Source organism: Pteronotus mesoamericanus, unplaced genomic scaffold (genome assembly GCF_021234165.1).
Source record: "Pteronotus mesoamericanus isolate MK-2021 breed Mesoamerican mustached bat unplaced genomic scaffold, CSHL_Meso_final scaffold_54, whole genome shotgun sequence".
Classification (NCBI taxonomy): Eukaryota; Metazoa; Chordata; class Mammalia; order Chiroptera; family Mormoopidae; genus Pteronotus; species Pteronotus mesoamericanus.
The window spans coordinates 30575426-30602896 of record NW_026555321.1 but is presented as its reverse complement, the minus strand read 5'-3'; the positions used below and the strand labels follow the sequence as shown (position 1 = coordinate 30602896).

At 41.6% G+C, this 27471-nt stretch overlaps 2 protein-coding genes across 3 annotated transcripts in view; one reads left to right on the top strand and one right to left on the bottom strand.

The window, feature by feature from the left end:
• The window catches only part of VGLL4 (vestigial like family member 4), a 154777-nt gene extending 128175 nt beyond the window's left edge, over window positions 1-26602 (bottom strand). The window contains exons 1-2 of one of the 2 annotated variants that reach the window (XM_054595079.1): window positions 26298-26602; window positions 11572-11648 (exon numbers count right to left, since the gene is read on the bottom strand). In XM_054595079.1, the coding sequence (XP_054451054.1) occupies window positions 11572-11635 (64 nt within the window). In that variant the 5' untranslated portion in view covers window positions 11636-11648; window positions 26298-26602. Of the gene's footprint in view, window positions 1-11571; window positions 11649-25201; window positions 25255-26297 lie in introns of those variants that run through there. The other variant, XM_054595082.1, reaches the window with a different exon arrangement.
• Window positions 1169-2433, top strand: LOC129087985 (glyceraldehyde-3-phosphate dehydrogenase-like). Its single transcript, XM_054595076.1, has one exon. The coding sequence runs from the start codon at window positions 1235-1237 to the stop codon at window positions 2234-2236; it is 1002 nt and encodes a 333-aa protein (XP_054451051.1). The 5' UTR covers window positions 1169-1234; the 3' UTR covers window positions 2237-2433.
• Window positions 26603-27471: the final 869 nt, after the last annotated feature.

Here is a 27471-nt window from a genome sequence, read left to right as displayed (position 1 = left end):
CTCCTTCCCTTCCCCTCCTTCTAAAAATAAATTTAAAAAATACTTTTTTAAAAAGCCCTGCCTGGGGTGGGTTAAGCGCCAGCCTACGAACCAAAGGATCACCATTTCGATTCCCAGTCAGGGCACATGCTTGGGTTGCAGGCCAGGCCCCCACTAGGGGGCGCGTGGGAAACAGCCACGCATTGATGTTTCTCTCCCTCTCTTCCTCCCTTCCCTTTTGTCTAAAAATAACAAAAATAAAAATAAAATTTTTGATAAGAGGGCAAAATAGGCTTGCCATTTTACTTCAGAAATACTGTGTTCTTCTGAATTCTAAATGAAATACCTCTTTGTAATTTAAACTACCATCAACTAGCACTTTGCTAAGAAAATGAAAATTCATTCTTCTCTCTCCCTGTTTATTTATTGGTGAACAAAACAGTAAGCAAAGGATGAGATGAATGAATTTTCATCCCTTGCCCAGTTTATTAAAAAAGTGACTAAAGCAGGCCCTGGCTGGTGTGGCTCAGTGGATTGAGCACCAGCCTGCAAACCAAAGGGCCGCCAATTCAGTTCCCATCAGGGCACATGCCTGGGTTGCAGGCCAGTTCTCCAGTTGGGGGTGTATAAGAGGCAACCACACATTGATAGTTCTCTCTCTTTCTCCCTCCCTTCCCCTCCCCTTTTTCTAAAAATAAATGAAATGTTTTTTTAAAGTTTGATGAGAAAGGCAGTTCTAGGGAAATAAATGGTAATTTCTCCAGATTTCAAATAGGAAGATATATTCATTTCATTTACAAGAAATCAAGAGTATGATCCAATAAAAAGGCAGTTACAATAAATCTAAAGCCACGAAGGATGTAACAGTTTGATTTTTCAAACTAGATTCAATATCCACATCAAATGCCAAGTCAACAAGTACTTCATGTGTGTCTAACATAAATCTTTAATAAAGCAAAAAAGAAGATAAAGAAAAGATGTGGACTTTGTGTTTTAACAGAAAATCTAAATGTGTGTGGGGAAAAAATACACACATCCAAAATAAGTTCCACATTCAGATAATGATAGGTACTAGGAGATGTACCTTTTTCAGCTCTTAAAGACTTGCTGTAGTAATTCACAGCTACAATGAGTGAGGGGACGGAAGCCGATGTAGATTGCTTTAAAAAAAAAAAAAAAATCTGGCTCTCTGCTCCTCCTGTTCGACAGACAGCCGGGTCTTCCTGCGCAGTGCCACCCTCAACCCTGAGACAAGATGGTGAAGATCGGAGTGAACAGATTTGGCCGCATTGGGCGCCTGGTCACCAGAGCTGCTTTTTACTCTGGCAAAGTGGACATTGTCGCCATCAATGACCCCTTCATTGACCTCAACTACATGGTCTACATGTTCCAGTATGATTCTACTCACGGCAAGTTCAAAGGCACAGTCAAGGCTGAGAACGGGAAGCTTATCATCAACGGAAAGTCCATCTCCATCTTCCAGGAGCGAGATCCCGCCAACATCAAATGGGGTGATGCTGGTGCTGAGTATGTTGTGGAGTCCACGGGTGTCTTCACTACCATGGAGAAGGCTGGGGCTCACTTGAAGGGTGGAGCCAAGAGGGTCCTCATCTCTGCCCCTTCTGCTGATGCCCCCATGTTTGTGATGGGTGTGAACCACAACAAGTATGACAACTCCATGAAGATTGTCAGCAATGCCTCCTGCACTACCAATTGCTTGGCCCCCCTGGCCAAAGTCCTCCATGACAACTTTGGCATTGTGGAAGGACTCATGACCACAGTCCATGCCATCACTGCCACCCAGAAGACCGTGGACAGCCCCTCTGGGAAGCTGTGGCGTGACGGCCAGGGGGCCGCCCAGAACATCATCCCTGCTTCTACTGGCGCAGCCAAGGCTGTGGGCAAGGTCATCCCTGAGCTCAATGGGAAGCTCACTGGCATGGTCTTCCGTGACCCCACCCCCAATGTGTCAGTTGTGGATCTGACCTGCCGCCTAAAGAAAGCTGCCAAATACGATGACATCAAGAAGGTAGTGAAGCAGACATCAGAGGGCCCCCTCAAGGGCATCCTGGGCTACACTGAGGACCAAGTTGTCTCCTGTGACTTTAACAGTGACACCCACTCCTCCACCTTCGATGCTGGGGCTGGCATTGCCCTCAATGACCACTTTGTCAAGCTCATTTCCTGGTATGACAATGAATTTGGCTACAGCAACAGAGTGGTCGACCTTGTGGTCCACATGGCCTCCAAGGAGTAAGAGCCCCCTGAACCACCAGCCCCAGCGACAGGAAGAGAGACCCTCAGCTGCTGGGGAGTCCTTGCCCCAAATCGATCCCCCAACACACTGAGAATCTCCTGATCTTGTTTCCATCCTAGACCCCCTGAAGAGGGGAGGGGCTTAGGGAGCCCTGCCTTGTCATGCACCATCAATAAAGTTCACTGTACCCCCCAAAAATAAAATTAAAAAAAAATCTACTGCTATCTTAGGTTGCTTTAATACAAGTATTGAGACTATACCAAAAAGCACATATTAAATAGTACCTACAGCTCCAATCTTGGCAAGGAAACTACTGTTTGGCTGACATGAAAATTCAGAATATTTGACAAATCCAGTCCAATATTCCCATGTGAAAGCAGTCAGCTGCAACCAGTGACATGGTACAAGCATACCTTGAAAGTACTGCAGGTACAGTAAAACGAGTTATCTTTTTGGTAGTGGAGCAGCTTGCCTCCAATTTGTAAAAGATGCCACACCTGTGAAGCACAATCGAGCCAAGGCAAGAAAGCAAGGTATGCCTGCAAATGGTAACAACGAGCTCTATCGGGAGAAAAAAACAAAAAAGCCCTGATCTGATCTGTAGCCTCTGCCATGTTTTAAATACCCCCACAATGACTGATTTTAAGCTCCCAATGTGAAGTCCAGAGTCGGGAAGAGACACACAGAGTCAGCTCGCATGAGCCAGGTCTGACACAACGCTGGCTGGAGCCAGGTGTGGCTGCCCTTTGTAAAGGAGTAGAGGCCTTCTGTTCTCCAGGGTTCCCACTGCTCCCTACAGTTTTACACTTGGCCACTTCAGGCTCTTGTCACCAGTCTACCCTACTCCCTTCATTCCCAAGAACTCGTGGACAAAACCAAAGTTGGTGGTGGTCCTAGTACACCATACTAAATTTGATCACATACAAAAATTAATGGTTATTAAATGTACCATCTCACAGGACGGACACTAATGAGCCAGGTGGGTAGAGAAGACAGTGACTTTCACATGAGTTTAGAAGACATACCCAACAAAGAATCGTTGCTTGTACTGGGAATATCTGGACAAGAAGGGAAGACAGAATCGGGAGGAAATGCTGGGAGGCAAAGCAGACATCCACAAAGATATGTATTATCAAAAGAAAAAAAGCAAATACTTCATCCAAGGATTCTTGACTGATATTATAAGCTAAATTGTAAAGGACACTAAAATAGCTCACAGCACTTTCATGTGTACTAAAGGAAAGCACAATTTCTAAAGATAGAGTAATACTAATTTAAAGGAACTATAATAAATCATCCTCAAGTGTCTAAAGAGCTATTTGGTGGAAGAATCTATTTTCAACATTTATTATGCTAATTAACAAGCCATTATTTTCACCAGTGGAGAGCCATTTCTAACATTTATTATGTTAATTTGATCTGGTCTAAAAATAATGCAGACATTTGTAACAGCTGTCTCTGGAGGGCAGCCTTCTTATAAATGCCAGGTACCAACCCTGGGACACAAACCTTAATTAAGCAGCTGACCACACCTATAGAGTGTCTTAAATAAGCACATAATACTATCCCACCTTACATTTTATGAAACTTTTTAAAAGGGAAATAGACTAGTGAGACATGATATTTTCAATGTCCTTGTTCACGGAAAATAACTGAAAACACAAAACATATTATTAGTGACTCCAACCTTTAGAAAGAGCAGTAAATTCAGTCCTTCTTTTGAAAATCAAAAGAAGGCTTGGGAACATGGAGTCAGAGAAGGTAACTCCCCAAGACCTTCTGATGTCTTACCCTGGAGGACTCTGCATTACCGAGAAACAGCTGACTAATTTATTAATTGCTATTCTGGTGATCATAGCATATGATTGCACACGAGGGCATTGGGAGGGGGGACACCTTAAGCTTTTTTTTTTTTTTTTTTTACATTTTAACCTTGAGTTAGGCATTCAACTTCTTCAAGCTTAATTTTTTTCTGATACCACCCCCTACTTGGTCTACTGCAAATATTCTTGTTATAACCACCAAATAAATTGTTTTGCAAACTATGACAAATTATCAAGTGGAATACAGTACTCTTTTGAATTTGTACATTATTAATAGAAATAGTGATAATTATACTGAGTCATTTTTGCTAGTACTAAATAAATTATTTCTCAAAGATGAGCCTTTCACTCCAGCAGTTTACTTCATTACAAAAGATATTTACATATTAAATGCTGACCATATGCATCAAATGGTACATGCTTGGAATACAAAGCAACATGGAACAGGATCCTTGCCTTGAACACATCTAGGATCTAATGCAGACTCACAGAGTCTTAGGTCATCAAGTCCAGCCACCTACCCAATTCCCCTCTGTGGTCATCTTTTCTCTACTTGAACACTTTGGCAATGAAGGACCGGAGCCAAGATCCTCTCCTTAAGTTAACTAAGGTATCTACTGGAAACAAAAGCTCTATATAAAGAGGTCTGTGGCAGTGCACGTGTGTGAGTCACCAACAAACGCGGGAGGCAGAGTCGTGGCAGTTCCAAGTAGGTGCTGCTCCTGTCCCTACTGAACGTTTGGCTGATTACAGAGACCTACTTAATGCTTTGAAAATGCTTTCATTGCCTGGGAAATCTTTTCTAAGTGAAACCTCTTTGCTCACGTATTAGTGGAAGTAGCATATACAGTTTTATTTTCTTTTGTTTGCATTTTTTAAAATCAGCAGTCAAGCCTTCAATGCCCTCTATCTGAGAAGGTAGAGAAATGTAGAGCGTATACTTTAGAGGATATCCTTAAGCAAATTATTTGAGCTCTGTAAACCTTAGTTTCCTTATCTATAAAAGGGAACTAATAATAGTACCTATTGAATAGGGCTATTGTGAGAACTAAATGAGATAAAATGTAATCCTTAAACTGAGGCCCACAGACAAACATACTCAGTGATCTGTGAGGAATTTTTATTTGTATTATTATTTCAATGAGAATCTTTTTTAAAAATCTGACATAATCAGTCTGAATCACACACCAAGCACTGGCACACAACTTCAGTGATGTGTTTGCAATTTTCTCTCATGAGAGAAGGACAGAAACAAACCCACTACGAAATTGAGGCATTTGCCCTAAGAGTTATGTCACCATAATCTGTACAATAGAATATTTTATAAGAGTTCACAAGATAAAAGTGGTCAAGGAAGCCCTGGCCAGGTAACTCGGTTGGTGCATCATCAAGAACACCAAAAGGTTACAGATTCGATCCCTGGTCAGGGTGCGCATGGATTCCTCTCTCACATCAATGTTTCTCTCTCTCTGCCTTCTCTCTATCTGCAAAATCAACACACATATCCTTGGGTGAGGATTAAAAAGGTCAGAAATTGTGTCAAAGGACACATGGCAGTACAGGCACAATGACATTAAAGAATCAAATGTGGCCTGGTAGCAGTAGATGCTTATAATACATTAGTAAACAGGGTGTAGTTGTAGCAGATCATCATCCATTTGTATCATGGCTTTTATGGGCTACAGTAAATTATAAATTCATATTTTCATTATGAAGTTGTAAAAGAACTATAAGCATAAAGATGTTATGCCCAGTTTTATCCTTTTTTATAATTAATATTTTAATGAAGATAACCATATTGTGGTTATGAAAGAGAACATTCTCATTTGTAGGAAATACCTATTTAATACTCAGGATTAAAGAGGTATATTGTCCATTTACTCTCAAATGTTTCAGGAAAAATAACACACACATCCCTCTGTGTGTGTACGTGTGTGAATACACTCTAAATCCTCATTTAACATTATCAACAGGTTCTGCCACTTCAAGTGAAACGATGTATAACAAAACCAATTTCACACAGGATAACTGATACAAACAAGAGTTAAGTTCCTAGGCATTTCATCAACATAACAAAATGTTAGACAAAACAAAATTATTCAAGGACCTGCTGTGTATGTATGTGTGTAGAGAGCCTATGATAAAGGAAATGAGACATAATATAAACAACTGGTGAATCTGGTTAAAGGATATCTCATAGCCAAAGAATTAGTACACCTCATACCTAGCAGGATCTAGCCCTTCCTTCTTCAAGATACAGATCCAGAGCACCTCAAGGAGTCCTATTAAACCAGTGGCTCTCATCTAGAAGAGACCCAGCATCAGCATCACCTGGGGAGGCATTTTCAGAATGCTTACAAATATCTTCCTCCTCTGAGAATCGCTACTACTGTGAGCAGCTGTCGCGGTGGAAATGCATGGTACCCCTCTCAGCTGCTTAAGATATAAAGGATAAAATTCACAAATGCAGTGTCCAAAGATATCAAATTAGTCTACAAAGAATCAGATTGGTGTCCTCTCAATCAGCATATACTATAGTAGCAGTCTCAATAGAGCCATGGCAGCAGCTAGGAGCACTCTTTAGGGAACAAGAAGGAGCTGAACAGTTTCAACCAAAGGGGACTGACCATTTTCTGGAGCACTGACTACAAATCAGGAACAACATAGGCTTTGAAGACAGAGGAACTGCCTCTAATGGAGTAGTTATGTATGCTTACAATTGCTGTGCCAAGTCCACTAGTGCTCTTAAAAGAGAACAATATAATGACGTCATTCCTGTCCAGCCACCGATAATTCCAGCATGTCTAATACCCTGGCTCACCGGCCCATGTGTTAGTCAAATCTTTCCAGTACATAAAGGGAGGAGCCAGAAATATGTTTATCCAACAAAGGAGATATAAACCAAATCATGTTTTTCAATTGCAGGTTTAAAATCATTACTGGATCCTAAAATCATTTTAATGAGTCATGACCTAACTTTTACTTAAATAAAGTAAAATGCAAGAATAAAACAGATAAATCAAACTATGCTGTGCAAAGTCAGCATAAGTATTTTTCCATGAAGCTTATGTATCAGCTATGTCACTATATGAATACAAGGGTCACAAGGTAAATGTTTATGTTGTGCCCTAGTCAAAAATGTTTGAAAGCCACTAAAAGGAAAGGCAAGAGAGTAAAGAGGAAAGGCGAGGGAAAAAGCGGGAGAAAAGTCAGGTGCAGCTCAAAGGAAAGTGCTGGCTAGATCACCATAACCTGGGCACACAGCAACTACTGGTTTTACTTTATCGACATAGAGGCTGACAAAGTCATTGTGATCTTGGAGGAAAGAAATCTGAGAAAACTGTGTGAGTGCAACTTATCCACATGTTACAATTAATTTGATAGGACATAAAAATATTCCACATATGTGGGCATCAGTCCCCATGATCATAAAAGCATACGCTCCTAGGAATGCTTTACTGGGCAGGAATATGGTAATTTATGCTTCATCAACTAGTCAGCTTTCAACCATCTTCACCAAACACGGTGTTAGGGAATTTCTAGGAGCATATGCAACAGCACCACCTGGAAAAGCTGCCTTCTCTTCCCATTCCCTCTAAGTCACTCACACCTACTTTACACATCTTTTTCTAAGTATATACATACTCATGAGACCAGATCAAAAGTATTATCCCCTCCACCAAAATCCTCAAAAACAAAAGGAAAAAAGTCCCAAGATGCCTATAATCATTATTATTAACATATTGGCAACATTTTTAAAAGACTTTTCTTACTGTGGTGCATTCTTAAATGTATTCTAAGTGACGAAGTCAGTAGTTACAAGAGCCTCTTATAATCAGAAGATAGAAGAACAAAATCTGTACCAAAAAAGAAACATTTTGTAAACATCACAATAAAATGATGGATCGTGTTAAAGATGCACAAGGTGTTGTTTTAAACACCAGTGCACAAGAGTCCTGCCTTCAGGTTTTGTCCAGTTTTGACTTCTAAAAACAGAGCTGGAAAAAAGGCTGGGGTCCTCCCAGCACCAGCGTTAATGATCACTGAAAGGAGAGATTCCTCAAGCCCAAGGAAAACTGGCAACCTTATGTTGCATTTTCATTAAGTACCTTCCAGGATTACCCTGGACGCTGATTAAATCAATGTCTCATGAGCAGTGGAATGATTATTTTAAGTAAATTTATTCCTTCTAGGCCATCCAGATAAGTGACTATTGTGTTACTACAAAACCACCATTTCACTATTGACTTTAGCTCTACAGTGTACTATTGAGATATGTCTTTTATTCTCCACTAGTAGATATAATGAAGCTTTAAGGCTATCAGGTATTATATACTCAAGTCCTATTAGGTACTGTTCTCTTCAAAATACTAAAACAATAACATCTTCAAAAATGCCGAAGTTTTCGGTTCTCCATGAGCAAAAGAAGAGAATCATTTAGGTCACCTACATGAGTTGGGAAACTGATCTCAACTACTAGAACATTTTTTCTGTTTGGAATCAGACACCCAAATCAGATTACATATACAAGACTTTTTTAAAGTGTTGAGGAGAATGTTAAGTGTGAGAGCAATTTATAACAAAAGCTAAAATAGACTTAATCTACAGCAGAGAAAGCCGAATCGAGCTGAACGAGCCCAAATAGGTCTTAAGAAATGTACTTGAAAGACTGAACTTAATGGTCAACTTTGCCTATAAACTACATGAGTTTTACATACATACATTACTAGGTATTAGAAAATACAATGAATGCCTGGTTTTTGTGCTGTGAGCTCTCATGAGTGGTGCACACAGCCTCACAACAAAAATTCAAAAAGTTTCTCAAAAATGCTGCCTACATGTTAATGAGTTATAGACATCTTTGTACTTTTCTCCTCTTTAGAAGCAAAAAATGATCCCAAGAAGCTGAAACCAGTACAAAGGTATTTCAGGATTATGACAGCCCACTTCTAAACCAACTTTAGAATCACCAGAGTCCAAAGAAGAATATTCCTGAATAAAGTCTACCTTATGGTCACTCTAACCTTTTATATGTATCTAGTTGTACCCCTGGTACCCACAGGGGATTGGTTCCAGGACACCGGCAAATACCAAAATTTGAGGATGCTCAAGTACCTTATATAAAATGGAACAGTATTTGCAAATAACCTTCACACAACCTCTATCTCCAGAATACTTAAAGTTGTGTAAATAGTTGTTATATACTGCATTGTTTAGAAAATAGTGACAAGGAAAAAAAACCTGTACATGTTCAGTAGAGACCCAACCATCATAGGCCTAACTACAATGTAACATTTTTTCCAAATATTTTCCATCCACAGCTGGTTCTATCTGTAAATGGGGAACCAGCAGATACAGAGAACCAACTGTATATCCTTACTCTACAAAACACTAATGGCTCTATTCAACACAGGAGGACAGTAAGCATTCCTCTCTCCCTTGGCAGTATCATTCTGTTCTTTGAGAAACATTCTCCCAAACTGTGGGCTCCAAGGAGGCCCTGCAGTCACCAAGTATACCCAGATTCCCCCTCTACACATTTGACAGCCATGAGTGTCTATACACAATAAGTTCATAAGCTCCATGAAGACAGGGACTGCCCCATCCATCTACATATGCCCCTTACACATAAGCACTCAACTGTTGCTCACTGAAGTGGAAACTACACTGCCCTCCAACCTGAATAGAGTAATCCTGAGGCTGGGCTCTAGGAGAGAACCTGAGAAGGTAGAAGAAACTTACTCTCTACACTCAGGGCACAAAGGGCCACCCTGAGGTCATTCCTTCTATTTTTTATTTGTATAAACAGTATTGTCTTTTAATAATCCTAATTAAACATGGGCATTGTAAAGCAGAAATTCAAAACAACTGTCTTATATAAAAACTTCTAAATTAACTATATTAATGTTTAACAAAGTTTCTAACTAGCTATTCAAGTCATTGCTACTTACTGCAATCTTAGAGGCACAAAGAAGTTTTTTGATGTTAAATAGAAGCCTACAACCTGAGCTGCTTCTCCCTAGCTCAGTGTGCTTAGGAATGGCATTTAACATCCCTGAGCTTCAATTTCCTTAGGAAGGAATAATTATACCTCATCGCTGGGTAGTTATATCCTCCCAACGATCAAAAGCTAAATAAATATAAATTAGTAAGAGGTTAGAAAAACAACCTTAATGTTATCTCATCCAATCACTAAAGATAATCTTGAGTGGTGGTGGGGGGAGGGAGGGTGGGAAGATGCAGACACACTGATAATACAACAAGAATAGAGTAATAGAGTAAGTCCTATCAGAGAGCTGACAAGGTACCAAGAGAAAAGAGGGCAACACAGTCCCCACTCCTTAGGAGCTCAGAGCTAAGTTAGGCACTGTCTACACAAAAGCCCGTTTAATCCTCACAAATACTTTGCCAATAGTTACTATTTCACGTTACTAATGAGGAAACTGAGGCTTAGGGGGGGAAAAGTATTAGTAGCTAGTAAAAAGGTACACCCTACATTTTTTTAAGGGCATGTACTTCCAGCTGCCAATTCATTAACAACTAAACTGGAAAGTAGCTCATCTTCCAGAACTTACAATGTAAAAATGCTCAAACTTATATATTTTTGTTATTAGTATTTTAATGCTTAGGAATAAAATATTCAGCCTTGTTCCCACATAAAACAGTTATTCTTGCAAATATTGTTCAGCAAGCAATTTTAACTCTGAACAGAACACTTAAAAATAAAAATAGCCCTCGCTAGTGTGGTTCAGTGGATTGAGTGCCAGCCTGCAAACCTAAGGGTCAAGGGTTTGATTCCTAGTCAAGGCAGATGCCTGGGTTATGGGCCAGGTCCCCAGATGGGGGTGTGCGAGAGGCAACCAATCAATGCACGTCGATGTTCCTCTCCTTCTCTTTCTCCATCCCTTATCCTCTCTAAAAATAAATAAAATCTTTAAAAAATAAAAAATACCTGAGGATGAACAGGACAATCACTTTAACACATTGTGGAATAATCTTCCAATGTCAATGTTCATTCTCCTTTTGCCCCTACATCACATTAATGAATATTTTCCCCAAACATTTGCTCTCTCTCAGCTATGCTAAAGGAATTTTCACAACTGTTTTTCATTATGATATGTACTGCACACTTCCAATGACAGGAATGATCTTGGAGGATTTTTTTCCATCTCCAGTTCTCTGATGGTCAATTAGTCTATCAACCAACACATATTTATCTAAACTTCTAGACACAGGAGGAGCATCCAGTCCCTACTGAAGGAATCTGGGAAGATAAAGGACTTCCTGGAGTTAACTGCTTAAGCCCTAGCATCCAAAGTTAACATTTAAAAGACTTACATGTTCTGGCACTTCAAAATAAAATGAAAGATGCCAAGCTGCTATCTTTAAGAAAACAACTAAAATTAACAGCATAAAGCCACACAAAGCCATGCAGAGAAACATGTAATTTTACGATTGTGCAGGAGACTATGGGGCATGGTAAAAATCATGTAAAATAGATGCTTCGCTCACGTTTTTCATCATCAGCATGCACCAGAGATGCCGCCCTTGACAAAACATCCAATGGCGTCTCCATTCCTGGCTGGAGCCTAAAAGGAAAACCAAAGAGAGAAATAACAGAATTTAAACAAAATTCAAAAGACACTTTAAGAGTTCTGGTCATTAAAAATTGGAATGATTCCCCCATGAAATGCAAATCACTCTCCTGAATAAACTCTTCCCATTCTGGGAAGAAACTGAACGGACTAGGTTCAGGAGCACACAGAGAAAAGGGTTAAATTCCATTTGGTCTACTTCGCTAAACCTTGCTTTTCCAGAAAGCAGCTCCTGTCAGAACTAAAAGAAGGGATATTGTGAATATTCATGCCCATGTTATTTGTGCTTATAAATGTTTATGTGTGTGCATAATAGCATGCCTGTACAGACATACCCACTAAAAAATAGTTTTTGGAACAAAGGCAGTTAGTTCTATGAACATAGCCTTACCACCAGTCTGAGATTTTTATTGTGGTGGTAGTTGTTGGTTTTTTAGATTTAACAAAATAATTACTAAGATTGAGCCATTCTGTTCTTTCATCTTTTAGCTGAGAGAGACTATGCATGACAGTGAAGCTTAATGTATGCAATATACTCATAAAATGTTGTGTGTGGATTCCATCAGTGAGTGAAATGGTATTTTAAATCCCATAGGAACCTTTATTTTAAAATGTCATTTTGTAGTGTATGTCCTATCAACACCACCTATCACCAATTTATCTAGCACCATGTTTTTAAATAAGCCTGTATTTTTATTCATTTTTTAAATTTCATTTATTTTTTAGAGGGGAAGGGAGAGAGAAAGAGGAGAGAAACAATGATGCATGAGAGAAATGACGACGTGTGAGAGAAACATCTAATCAGTTGCCTCTTGCCCACCCTCAACTTGGGGACCTGGCCCATAACCCAGTCACGTGCCCTAACTGGGAATCAAACCCGTGACCTTTCGGTTCACAGGCAAGCAAGCTCTTGATCCACTGAGCCACACCAGCCAGGGCTTTTACTTTTAATTGCCTTCTTAAATTACAGCGTTTTGCCTTCTTAAATTACAGCGTATCTATAAAAGCAAAAACAGCAAAAGATTTAAAGATGGCAGAAAACCTAGAAAACCAGGCTACCTTTGCCCAGTCTTCCTTCTCTGGATTTAAACACATGTGCGTGCACACTCGCGTGCAATTGCTGGGAAAACAGGCACAACTTCATAGCTCAAGAAAAAAGTAAAAAACCTTAACTGTACCTGTTTAAATATGTTCAGCATTTAGTCAGCATTCTTCAACATGTACTGAGTACCTACTGTATATGTACAGTTGTAAGATGTAGCAAACCAGCTTTTCTTTATAATATTCATACTTCAAGCATCCAAAGAAACATCAGTTCTTAATCTTGCAATGTGATTTCATTCAGTAAACATTAACTATCTACTAGGTACTAAGACAGGAAAAATAAACACGGTCCAGTGAGCGCCTTCAGAGAGCTTTCAATCTGTACTGCAGACACGCCTACAAGAAATCTAGGTTAAGGCAGTGTTTTTCCAAAGTATTTTGCATTGACTGTTCATATTTCATAAGAAAAAAGTTTTATATAATAAATAAGTTTCAGAAACACTGGAATAAATCAAATTAAGCTGCTTATTTTCCTTCCTCAACTTTTGATACGCTGCTTTTATACCTTACGATAGGGGCAAAAGCAGTAGGGAGGGCAGTTCTCTGTACTCGAAATCTTTCAAACCTCATTTGCCATTCTTTTAACCTGAAACATCTCTTAGGAAATAATTACGGAAATAATGGATTTAGGCAAAATGTGCTTGATGTCAAACAACACAGTAAACTAAGTCTCACAGAAATACTGATGAATTCTGAAGGGCTTTGGGGAGAAATAGCTTAAATATAGAAGGACTCCATATAGAAGGGAAGGACATAAGCAGGATCCATTTAAGTGCAAGGTACCCAAATCAGCTAGAAAAATAAAATGAGGACAGAAGGTAAGAGACAAGGATGGAATTATAATGTGGAAGGACTGAGGGCTTTGACAGGATTCAGGCTTGATTTTGTATGCATTAAGGGGCCACTAAAACAGAATGGGAAGCCAAAGACAGGGTGGGCAGTTTAAAAGATACAGCTATGCTGCATGCACAAGGTAATGGGATGTTACCATGGGAGCAGTGGGGATTAAGACAACAGAAATGACAATTTTGGAGTCTCAAGATATAAGAGGAGAGTCCCTGAAGACTCTGAGTGACCGGAAGGACAGAGGACATAAACCAAACCGAGTCAATTTCTTCTTTTTCAGAGACAAGGGGGGATGAATAAAATCAGAGGTGTAAGAGAGAAAAATGAATGATGCTCAACAGTCCTAATTCTCTGTTTAAGATAGGAAAAAATCATCTCCTGTTAGGATTTGTAAACTTGTTCAAAGGCAGAGAAAACACAGAAAGAGTTGGAACAGGTTGATAGGAAAAGGTGTGCTGAACTTCCAAGAACTCATTTAACATTCTTTTCACTTATGCCAGTTTCCTATTCAGCAAGATTTGGGTTTAATGTCTTTTATTTTGATTAAGTAAATATTGATAAGCATTCTACTTCTTAATGCAGTATTTAGACTCCAATTCCTTAATTCGCCCAAGTTGAAGGATGGGCAAAATTCTAAACCCAAATAGATACATATTAACACGTCTTAAGTAAGCACAGAAGTGTTTTGCATGCAAGCAAAATATCAAAGTATAAACATATTAAATGACATAAAGAGATAGACCCAGAATTCTAGCATTGTAGAAGATTAGATATTTAAGTTTATTCAGATACTATGAAATGTAAACCCCCAAGCAACTTAATTTCAAAGCAGGTAGATAAGAAATTAGGTGTTCAAGGTTCAACTATACAAGGCACCTGCCATCTGCTGCAACCTTATTAATGAAACCAACCAATTATTATTGCACAATTATTCTGAGTTTAGCAAAGTACTCAGAAGAGATTGAAGAAAATAGATGATCCATGTTTTTAAGGAGTTACAATCTTGTTTGTAAACCAAAAGTGTGTGGAATAAGATAAGAGACAAATTTAAAAGAGCATAATAAGAACCTAAAATATAGCCCTGGCTGGTGTGCCTCAGTGGGTTAAGTGCTGGCCTGCGAACTGAAAGGTTGCCAGTTCAAATCCCAATCAGGGCACATGTCTAGGTTGGGTGCAGTGCAAGAGGCAATTGATTGAATTTTTTTTCTTTCACACATTGGTGTTTCTCTCCCTCTCTTCTTCCCTCCGTTACCCTCTCTAAAAAAATAAATACAATCTTTTTTTAAAAAGAGACTAAACAGAATTTAAAACTAAAATGTGTATTGTGTGGTAAAAGAGAGATCGGTGTCAGTGAAGTGGTTACCTGTGATCATCTATTGTTAGGTGGGTATGTCTGTGCTTGTGTGCAGGTAAGTGTTTTAAGATGCCACATCAAAGGTTTCCTTCCCCAGTCCTTTTCTCCTGGGCAGTCACTCTCCTCTCTGACCTCTCTTACTCACCTGTAGACCACACTGATTACTTCCTGGTGCAAGAAAGTGCTGCACCCAGGATCAACAGCCTGAGGAAAGGCACAGAGGCAGGAATGAGAAGCTGGGACAGGGAGATAGACCAGCAGGTTAAAACTGAGGATCTTTGTTATAAAGCAGAAGCAGCAGCTAGGTTTGGGTGAGCCTAATGTGAATTTAAGCACTTAAAAGTAGTAGGCAGTCATTATCAGTGCCTGAGCAGGCTGGTGACATGGTGCTAACAATATTTCAGTTTAGCAGTTCTGGGGAGGATGGTTTGACTAGAGGGAATGAAGTGAGAGATCACTGGAGGCAGATCAGTCAGGAGGCTTCTACAGGAACCAGATGTGTGATAAGGGCAATAGGGCTGGTAATAACACAATAAAACAGATGGGAGATGAAGACAAGGGACTGGGCATTATCTAGCCACAGAAGACCTAAGCAAATAAAAGTGAAAGATAACTATTTAAAAAAAAAAAAACTCCTGAATTTTATGCACAGTATCAGATTCCAACAAACCCAATAAAACATATTAGTAATGTGGCAAAAAAACAAACAAAAAACTTACAGGTTACAGTATCTGATGGAGGGTCACACTACATTAAAAGGCAAATTAGCATCATGGCTGTTTAAAAGGATGATCTTTGGATGCCAATCTGAATTTAAATCAGCTCAGCCTCTTTCTGACTGTACAACCCTGGGAAGTGACTTTACCACTGTGTGTGTTTCCTAATCTATTAAATGAGATATTAATATTATCTCCCTCATTGGGTGTTATGAGAAGTGAATGGACTTTATATATATATTAAAATAATTATTTGTCAAAACACAAGGTCTGCCCAGAAAAAGCCCAACCATTATTAATATAACAAGAATGGTTTGTGTGACATTGATGTAACCTGGCAGCCAAGGATAGTGGACTGGAACACACATGGATGAACAATGACTTCACCGTACTAGTCAGTGGGGGCAGTAGACACTGATGAGTAAGCATGTGTACTGTGTTGCCATCGCATGCAAAATAACTGAGTGAGAAGGACAATGAATCTGCATTAAATTTTGCATTAAGCTTAAACATTCCTCCGCAGAAACTATTTGGATGATTCAGAAGGCCGCAGCTATGGGTAACGGGTGACTGGCAGCTTCATCACGACAACATACCCATTCATGCATTATGCCTGTCTCTTGCAGAGTTTTGGCAAAATATCAAATCACCCAGGTGACTCAGCCCCCCTACAGCCCAGATTTGGCACCCTGCAACTTCTCCCTTTCCCACAAGTAAAATCACCATTGAAAGGGAAGAGATATCAGACCGTCAATGAGATTCAGGAAAATATGACAGGGCAGCTGATGGCAATTGGGAGAACCCTGTGAGGTCCCAAGGTGCCTACTTTGAAGGGATTGAAGGGGACTGAGGAGACACTGTCCTATGTACAATGTTTCTTGTATCTTCTATCTTCTTCAATAGATGTCTCTATTTTTCATATTACATGGCTGGATACCTTCTGGACAGACCTCATACATGCAAACATATTAAGTAAAGTACAAACAACAGTAAATGTATTTAAGTAAAGACTGGACCACTACTGGCCACTACTTTAGAGTAATCTGGGAGGGCTTCTCTGAAGAAAGGAATGCCAGCTGAGTGCTACAGGACCTGAGGAATTAGCATTATGAAGGAGGAGGGGGGAGGACAAATAGCATTAAAAAAAATGCCAAGACAGACAAAAGCTGGACATATGGATGTGGACAGTGCTGTGACCTGACCGCAGCTTAGAGAACCAGGGGCAAAGACAGGGAGTGAGGTGGGAAAGGGCCACTTGCAAGGGCCAGATCATGCACACCCTGAACAGCATGATAAAGCTCAGATTTATTCTATGCCAGTGAAAAACCCTTGAATGGTTTGAATAGTTTTAAGCAGGGGAGTGACATGTCTGGGTTTTTTTATGTCCTTTATGAACCATAAATCATCTACTACCTATTGCAAAAGATTATGCAACATCCGGAAAATAAATCTAAGTACATCCCAACAGTCTTTTCATCTCTGTGATAATTTTTATATTATGAGATCATGAAAACCAAAAATAGTCACTTGAAATGCTAACACCTAGGACATAATAAGATTAACGGGAGAGAGATGTGCTTCTAGAAAAAGACAAAGTGCATTTGTAAAGGTGTTCTACTGTACTGAAATCCGCTTTTGCTCTATCCATTCACCTTCTTTCATGGTTGTTGTTAACATGAACATTAGTCATGATGACTACAACACACATTATGTTTTGCTCTTTCTTTTTCAAGCAATAGTCATGTATTTTCTCTGCCACCCCACATCCCTTTCCTCAGACTCCCTTATCTTTAACAATATGCTCTTCCAAATAGCTTAGGGTTGAAAATTAGAGAACAATAAGTTTTCATGCTAAAGCTACTAAAATTTAAGGGCGTTTCAGTGCTAATAACAAGCTCAGCTATAAATTTAAACATCATTATTTTAGTCTTCCACAAGGAACAGTCCCATTTTGATCAACAAATGGACAAGAGTTCCTACCTGGGGAATAGAATTATGGGGTGTATTAGGTTATATTTTTTTCAAGCAAAGGAATGGAATTTCAAGATATGTTATAGAAGTGTTCCAAGGAGATTTCCAAGGCAAAAGGTACAGCACCAGGCTTGCATCACCACATGGCTCTTGCAGGAATAGTAGCTAAGTATTGCACAGTTAGGAGAGGTGGAAACCAACAGGGATGGGGAGAAGCATGTTCAAACCTCTGGATGTTCCTGCCAAACCTGGCCAAAAGCCAGAAACAGGAAGGCATCATACTCCTGGGAAATTGATCGCATCTGCAACTTCCAGGTGCACACTCTTCAGTATCCCTGATTCCTGCTTGCCCTGTTCCATCACTCTGTCCCCCCCATTAGGACCATCTCCTCAGCTAATACAATGAGGCCTCACTAATAAAGTACAACCATGAGACAAGCCTACAAATGTGAACAAGCAAACCATCACACAAGGTGCATAGCTTTTTTAGATGTCAGTAATTTAGAGGTTTTCATTGGGTATCTCCTATCTCTACTGAATATCATATATAGGTAATACAGAAAAGGAAAAGGAAATTTGCTGTCCTGGAGCAATTTCCACTGAATGTGACCACACTGTGGTCAATGTAGCAATCTATCTCAGAGAGAGAAATAAGTATAATAAAATTTCAGGCCAGTCATCACCAGATTCTGGTGGCCACATGTAAGCATAGCTTTAGGCACATCAGGTAGATGTGAATTAACATCCTCCTAGCTGTTTCTTTCCCACAGTGTGTCCTAATTGTTGCTCCACTGACTTCTTGCAACACACATTCTTCCTGTTAACATCAAATTCTCAGACCACCCTCTCTGTGCTTTCTGCTAAAAATATCTCATTTGTGTAAGGTTTTTTTTCTTCTCACACTTTACCATCTGTTAAATCAGTTGAGCCAGGACTTGACCAAAGTTTGAGCCCTAGTTTAACATTTTCACTCGTTTAATCAACAGTGAATCACTGAAAGCCTATTTTGTTCTATGCTCTGCTCTAAATGCCTAACACTAAATGTATGGGCCAGTCCTTTAACCTCTCCAAGCCCAAGTTTTCTCACTTAAAGAAAATCATAGCAACATTGCCTGTTTCATAGTTTGTAAGCTTGGCATGTGGATTAAATGATAAAATGTAACTAAAAATGCCTTGTAAACTCAAGTAAGAAAGATATGTTCTCCTTCTACCACTACCACCATCTAATAGCTGCATAGCACGTACTTTTTCAAAAATAAAATTCACATAAATTACCTCCTTGGATTCTCACTGTATGTTGACCAAACACAATTATTAGTACTCTCCTACAGATGAAAAACCATGGTGCCAAGAATATAAGTGAGTTCTTGAAGATAAGACCAAGTCTCCTGACTCACCATCAAATATTATTTTTACTATTCTTAAGCAGATTTTCATAAAATCCTTTTTGTAGGAGAAAGAGCACAGGCTAGCAGTCTTGCCTTGGTTGCTGAGGGAAGGTTGTGTCAGAACAACAAAAACAACCTTCCCTCAGCAACCAAGGCAAGACTGCTAGCCTGTGCTTTCTCCTGCACCTTGAGACAATAGTTCAGGCAATAACCTGATAGTTTCCAAACTGAGCAAAAGGAAGTAAGCCCTCTCCTCTCAGGCATATAAAAACCATGCCTTACTTTACTTTCTTTGAACACAGACAGGCACGGAGTCACATGAATAGTAACTAAGACAGGTGAGGTGTTCCCACCAAGTCAGGTGATGATGAGAGTGGGGCAAACAAGACAGACTGCACAGCTATCGGATTCCTGGGGCCACAGCCACAGAGTAATTAAACACAAGCCCTAAAGACCTTGGGCTCCAAAAACCGGTTCAGTACTAGGAAGGACTGCTTCTAATACTTAGCCATGCTCAATAAAACCTGTTAACCTGCAGAGGATAACTGTTTAGGTTATCCAGCAGGGTAATCCAACAATTCTACTTAACTCTGATACTATTTACCTGGAGATACAATCAGATCCCAGAGGCTAAGGACTCACTCCCACAAGACTGCCCTCCACTTCAGACAACAGTCATAAGCCCAGGCTGTCACCTGGGCTTCTGACAGGCTGGCTATAAATAACAGGTTCTCATAACCCCTACTGGGTTATTGTAAAAGGAACCACCATATGAAAGAGAGGCATAGGTCTAGGTATATGGAAAAGGGGCCTGGAACTCCCATGCCCTCTCCAGGCACACCACTCTGCCCCAAATCCCCCAGTGTTCAGAAGCCCGGAAGCATTGTGAACCCCTGTCCCCTTGAAGGGTTTTTATGGAGGCTTCATTATTTAGGCATAATTGATTAAATCATTGGCCACGGTCCTTCAGCTCCTCTCCTCTCCCCAGAGGTTGGGGGGAAATGAAAGTTCCAACCTTCTTATTACCTGGTTGGCTCTCCCGGCAACTAGCCCCCAGCCTCCAACCACCTGTTAGGATTCTGGTGCTTCCACAAATCACCTCATTTACCTAACAAAGACACCTTTATCACTCTCAACTCAGGAAATTCCAAGGGTTTGGGAACTGTGATTCATTTAGTGGATGAAGACTAAATATTATATATAAATATATGTATGAAAAATATATTTTGGTCATGAGTGTTATTCAAAATACTCCTTCCATAGTCATACTACCAAAGATAGAGCATAACCAGGTGGATCCTTTGCTAATACAGCTTTCCTTACTTAGACACGTCCCAGGCATAAATAATTGACCCCTATTGCCACAATTTGAAGCAACATACCAGGTACACTGTCAGAAGGGCCGTGGCCAGATTCTGCTTACATCCAATTTCTTGCTTTTACACATAATCATTCCTGAAAATCCATTTCAAGGCCAAATGTCTAAAATCTGAACAATATACCCATATGTTTTATGTTTATTTTCACAGAATTAAAAATATACATGCAAAATGCCTAGTTAAAATTCTTTCAGGGGCTCGTCAACCTCAAGCATAAGCCCCAGAATGAGAGCCAGCTTTGTTGGCAGTCCTTCTATTATCTTAAAAACTAATCAACTTGGTAAATTGATATAGGTATGCACCCTTCCCATAAGGGTTCAATGCCCCTCCAGTGAAACCTCTGCAGGCAGGCAGGTTTATGGGTTGAGCAGCCAACAACCTCTTATCTTTCAAAGTGGGACACATTACACATCAGGAACAAGGTAACCTCAGGTGACTGCCATCAACTCAGCTCTGCCTTTGCTCATCTCCACCTCCCATCACATCAGGAGACTGAGGTGCCTGTTAGCTTGAGCTGAATAAGGGTACCACTCTGGATGAAAACCCCTGAATGAATGCTAAATGGCCCAAGACTTGATTCTATGGACCTCCTCAGCCCCAGGGTTGGGGGAAGAGGGACAAGAAAAGGGAACAGGGATGTGATACTTAGTCATCCTGACCCTGGCAAGAGAAGCTGTCAAACAGTGCCTCCATGCAGTAACTAAAATCCTCAGTTACTATAAAATCCAGTTTGGTGTCAATGTAAACTGTGAGAATGCACTGGCTATATGAAATGAAAGCTGACCTTGCATCAGTTGAGGGCCATCTGTATAGGCTTAATGCTGCAAAACCAAACTTAGGTTACAGCATATTTCACGACCTTTATGTGAGGCTGCCCAGGGCTGGTGTAAAATCCTTACTGCTGGCTGAGGTTCATACACCTCCCTACAGTATCCCCTGGAAAGTAGCATCTGGTGAGCCCACAGTTGACACTACTGTGTCCAAGGAGGAAAAATAAAACTCACCTCTGGACTTTTTGAGCAGACTACCAATTCCCACCATGTTGCAACACTTTTCAAATTAAAATGAACTATCCTTTTCTCATATTTAGGCTATTGTGAATCTGTCCCATTTTTAAGGCATCTCCCTTGTACAGCACCACATAAGAAATAAGAGAAAATTTGGCATTTTTAGTTTATTCTGGATATACTTGTTCTTGCCATTGATTTTATTCGGATACTTAAGACTTTCCTATTCACAAGTACTGAGGTGCCTCATCCTTTCAGGGACTTATTACCCCCAAGAATAAGATACATACATTTGCATCATATCCCAAGTTGGCAAACTTTCCCTAATACGTCAGGTCTAACTCTCCACTGTTCCAAAATCTCAACTCTCAGGCTATTAAGAACCTAGATAAAGTCTTCTAACCCTTGACATATTGTATCATTATAAACATCAGTAAGTACTGTCAATTCTCATTATTCCCAGTAGTTATGTTCTACAATGTCTCTGAGAACATGAATTAGCACATACTGAACCATTACTCCTAGAGAAAAGACAGGGTTAGGTTCCTGCAAGCCTCTGGTTACAACATTGTCAACTGATCAATACATAACCTTGTTTTAGGAGTGTTTCTATTTAAAGACAGCTTATTTGATATCTGTTGCTGATTCATTAACACTGAACTCCCAGCCAACAGCACTATAACTCATGTTTGGACAAAGCTTATCTAATGCACTTATTTTTTATGTAAGGCACATCACAGCCTTCTTGCTCTTAGGAACATGACAACATTTCAGTCTTATGCTTGGGGACCATTTTAAACAGCAAAACCAACTTTTGCCCCTGAATGAGAAAAATGTGACACCCAATATACCCCAAAAGCATACTTGTTTACCGTATGAGAACTGAACAAGGGGGCAGAGTATTACTGCTTTGTTCAACCTCAGCTGCAAACACGCATTTTCGAGATTTAAATTTTTTAACACTCTGAGCGTGTGCATGAATCACTGCAAAAGCACTATAAATACTGATTTAGGAACCACAAAAAAATTTTATTAAGTAGACAAATTCTGAAATATGGAGTCCACAAGAAAATGAGAATAATGAGGATCAATTATCTGTTTATCACTCCTAAGGCATGAGATAGACACAAGGTTTTTCTCCCTCTCAAAAGAGCTATTTTACTTTATTTCAGGTAGAAAGAATTTTTCTGGTATCAGCACCTCCCTCATACAACCCTTCCTTTCCTACCTTGGCAGTTTATACTATCAAGATTTAGTAGTCCGATTTCTAAATTGTTGTTGCTTTACTGTGGACAGATCCTAAATGGCTTGAGACTGATACACAGCACTTATTTGTCTCTTCAATTAAACTCCCACATAGAGATTCATTCATTAACTTTAGAAAGTCTCCCTGAAAGAATCACCAATGTCCTGCAATATCTTGCAGAAACATCTTAACACACACACACACACACACACACACACACACACACACACACACAAACCCTTCTCTGTCAACAGGTTCTAGCTGCAACAAACTTATCTAACACAGGCCAAAACAGACAACTTAATATGTTAAAATTGTCACGGCATCAGAATTTTAGTGACATTAGAATTCTGCCAATGTACAGGACTGGGCAAAAGTAGGTTAATAATAAAATACAATAACAAATAAATAATACAAGAATAAACTGTGTTGCAGGTACTCCCAACTGTAAACCTACTTATACCCACCCTGTAATTGACTTTCACCTCCCGAACTTACAACTTTTATTTTTTTATTGTCATATTCAAAGTTGTAAAACAAATTTTATTATGGTTATTTTATCTATTATTTGATTAAGGCAAACTATAAGTTGTACAGCAAAACCATCCAAGAGAGATACCTGAAAAGACAAAAAGTAAAACCTTCCTTTGGATTTGTCTTGGCAACCACCAGACTTCATAAGGAGATAAAAGGAATTTCCCATTAAAGAACTCTTATAAAACAGAACGCTTAAAAGTGAAATTTTTAGTTTCATAATTATCATGTCTGTAAGAAGTGTTAAGATCTTCAGGTAAAGTCCTAGTCCTAAATCATTTGGGGGAAGTGGCAACGACTGTGCTTATGAAGCTCTCTCAAATCTTCAAAGACTTTTATAAATAACATAACACAAATAGGTTTCAAAGCACATTATTCCCTGTAATTCCTAAAATTCTGTAACATATTGAAACACATATTATCAGCCCCTTACAGAGGAAAATAAAGCACAAAGGTTAATTAAACAGAAGTAACTTTTTTCTGGTCACAAACTTACTAAGTAACAAAGACAGCACTTGAACTCAAGTCTCCAGAAATAAGCCAGAGCTGTTTTTACAACAATACACACAGTATTGGAATGTGGTCCACGGTTATTTATAGCAGAATTATTTTCTTAATTATATTGTGTTTTGGTCAACATAAAAATTAGTTTGCATTCCCTTCCAAGTGGAAAGCAAAGGGCTGGCTGCCCAGAAGTGTGTGTGTGTGGGGCGGGGGGTGGGGACTGGAGAACAGTATTGGGGGAAATCATCCTGGGATTAAAATTTCGCCAAAGTTAAACAAAAAATTGAGGGTCTTACACCATTTCTACCACGAGGGAGATGACTTTTCGCCAGATGTAACAGGAAATGCACAGAAACACACACACACAAAAACTGTGTCTTGAGTATGAGACAACAAACTTTCTAGTCAAGTACTTCTAAATCCATCATTTAAAATTAGAGCACTGAGATTTAGAGATGACAAATACAGCAATAAGGCTGCTGACCCTAAAGCTCTCTTTCAACTACCCAAACTAAACCCCTGACAGTCATGCGCAGACTTCATTAGCTGCAAGCAGGAAACAATGAACATTACAAGTCTATGGACTCAGAGACTAAAGAGTTAAACTTCCGCCAAAATGTATGAAAAACTGATCTTTAAATACTAATAGAAGAATTAACATTAATATTTTTGTATTTGAATGTTCAGAGAAAACATAAGCGAGGCTTCATTTTCGTCAAGGTAGGCTTAGGTTTAGAAAAAGATATTCAAAAATCTCTACAAACCGGGCGGTAGTACCTTCCAAATAAAGGGGGCAACCAGCTGCTGATAAAAACTCGAAGAACGGCCTCCAACCCCGTCCCGCAAGCTGCTGGTTCTTATTAACAAGAGAAGGAAATACAACTAGCAAACATACAGCACCAATGATCAAAGTGAAACCGATGTTTTAATCATCATGCTTAAGTAGACGAACACAAGCCAGTAAAGCGCATAAAACTGTTAATAGCAAGTATTGTCATCCTAAGACATTTAAATGTCTCGGTATAATGAATCAAAGGAGACTTTAAGCAACACAAAAAAAGGAGAGATCTTTGCTTTTCGGCGAGGCCTGCACTTGGTGCAGGAGTGTGCGGTTTGGTTTTGAGGAGGGGGCAGGAAGTGCACCGAGAGGAATGGGACCGGTCCCGGCAGCCCATCCTCAGCCCCTTCCCGTAGTCCCGTACCACAGCCCTCCTTCGCCGCTGGCCAGGACCAAATGGGTGCAGGGCGCGCCGGGGCGCCTTCCTGGCCCTGCGCCTCCCACTCCCAGGACGCCTTCCGCTCGGGACCTCTCCAGAAGCCAGACCTCTCCCTCAGGGAGCCCAGGCGCTTCGGTTCCCACCGGCAGTCTCAAGTTTCCCGCCTCCTCCTCGCAGGAAGACGCCCTCCGTCCCGCTCCGAGCCAGCCCAACCCTAAGTTCCCCCGCAGGCCATCCCACGCCCGCCCTCGGTCCCGCCAGCCGGGTTCTCCTGAACTCACCGCCCGGCGGCCCTGGGCGCGCCCGCCTCCGGCCAGCAGGGCCCCGTAGGGCCAGGGGCGGTACCGCCGAGCGCGCGGGGCGCACTTCGGGGGCGCGCCGACGCACAGGCGCGCTCCCGCTGGCGCCCGCGCTCCCGCACCGACTCCCCCTCCGCACACCCACACGCACACGCGGACGGCGCGCGCCGGGCCGGCTCAGCGGCGGACGCAAGCTCCGGAGCCCAAGGAATCCCAGGAATGAGGCGCCGCCCGCTCTCTCTTCGAAGCTCTGCCGGGCTCCGCCGGGCCCGCCAGGCCCTCCAGGCCACGCCCCCGGCCACGCCCCTCCCACGGAGCAGGTGGGGCAGAGCCCAGGTGAGCCAGCAGCGAGGCGGGAGCCGGGCTAAGGGCACTGGAAGAGGTTCGTTTCCCTTCCCCCTCCCGCAGCGCGCCCAGCGGCGGCTCGCACCTACCCGGCGGGTGCGAAAGAGCTTGGGGAGCAAGCGGCCGCGAAGGGCCTGGTCCAGCACTGGGCTCCTCGGAGGAGGTTCCAGTACCAGAGAGTGCGTTGAGCCTGTAACTCCCATACATCACAACCCCAAGGCCCCGCCAATGGGAGCACACCCTGAGTGCACACGCACAAACACAAACGAACCTTTCGTGCGCTCCCAGGTGCCTGCTGCTGTCGGCCAGGCACGTTCCTCACACGCACGCAGTTGACTCTCGCACCCGTGGACACAGCACACGTGACACCGACGTCCTCGGACGAGCCACGCTCGGTACCCATGCACCAGCCGCCTCTTAACCGCCACAGCAGCCAAGTGCCAGCCGTTCGAGCCAGACAGCACCTCTGCTGCCCTCGGCTTTAGAACCGCACCGTCCCGGCCTTCCACACAGACCTGCCTGAGAAGCAGCCCCAGGAAGAGCGTACAAGCCTCCCGGCGCCCAGGGCTCGGCGTTCACACCGGTTCACCCTCCAGACCGCGGCTCACGCGGGGCCTTCCTCCTCTCGGGTCTCCAGGCTCCACCCGGCCCCGACCTGGGGCATCACTGCACCCTCTTGTTACCCACACACACCCCAGCCACACTGCCCAGACATGCCGACGACCACACATACCTGAGGGTACAGGTCGCACTTGCTTGTGTAGGTGTGTGCTCAGGTGCCACTGCGATCAGAACGGACGATGCAGTCCAGGACACTCAGAAGCGGCTCGGTTTCCTCCCATTACAGCATTTTACACTCCACCACTTCGCTTTTCACACACAAACCCACACCCCAGGCGCTCCGCAGCGTCTTTCCTCCCCCTCCCTCGCTCAGAGGAGGAAGTCCTAGAAAATCAAAACAGTGTGGAAGGGAGGGAGCAAAGGAGGAAGGGACGGAGATCGCAGGGGCAGGAGTCCCCTCCAGCTGCTCACACACCAGCGTTTGCTGTGTTTGGCAAACTCTTGGAGTCCACATCCCAGTCTGCTCTGAAATGGGCTGGGGGGAGGAGCCGAGGGGGAGGAGGTGAAACATTTCTAATTGGTGCAGGTTCTTATTACAGCAGCATTGTAGACATGTGACCACGAAAAGAAAAGGCCTGTCTTTAATTTTTTCCTGTCATTCTCTGGAGATTTAGTGCTGGGGGCTGGGGGGTGGAGTGGAGGCCCGATACTCCCCCCTTCCCCGGCAGTCCTTGCCCCATTGTTTTCTCATACTGCCACAATTAAGAAAACATTTGCTTAACGTATCCAACCTCTAACTTCATAAAATAAATAGCCGGGGACTGGACTTCCTCTGGTTCGCTTTAGATGGCTTCATGTTGCTCGCCTTCTAGCTGTTCTCAAATCCAGTCATTATTAGGGGCTCCTACTATAAGGCTTTCTTTGGGAAAGCTCTCTCCAGAGAGGGAATGATAACCATAAAAACATACCAGCTTACATTAATGCTGGGGGGAAATGCTTTGCAGTTTTCAAACTGTTTTCCCATCTATTGCCTCATCCCAGCATACAAAGTCACAGCACATTAACTTTGATCTTAGGCCTTGTGGGCATTCATAGTTCCATTTTACATGGAGATTAGATGGTTTGTATAAAGCAGGTAGAGGCATCACCTGAACCAGAGCCCAGGTCTGCTGGCCCCTCGTGAAATTTGCTCTCCTCCACTCCACACGGGGCCACTGTAGATGAGGCAACCCAAGTGACAAGTCTACCCAAGCATAGCTGTCCCTCGTTGCCTGGTCTCCAGATTAAAATTCACTGATTAAAGCCAGGAGACTCGCAGTCTTCCTCAAGATACTTTCACTTAAACT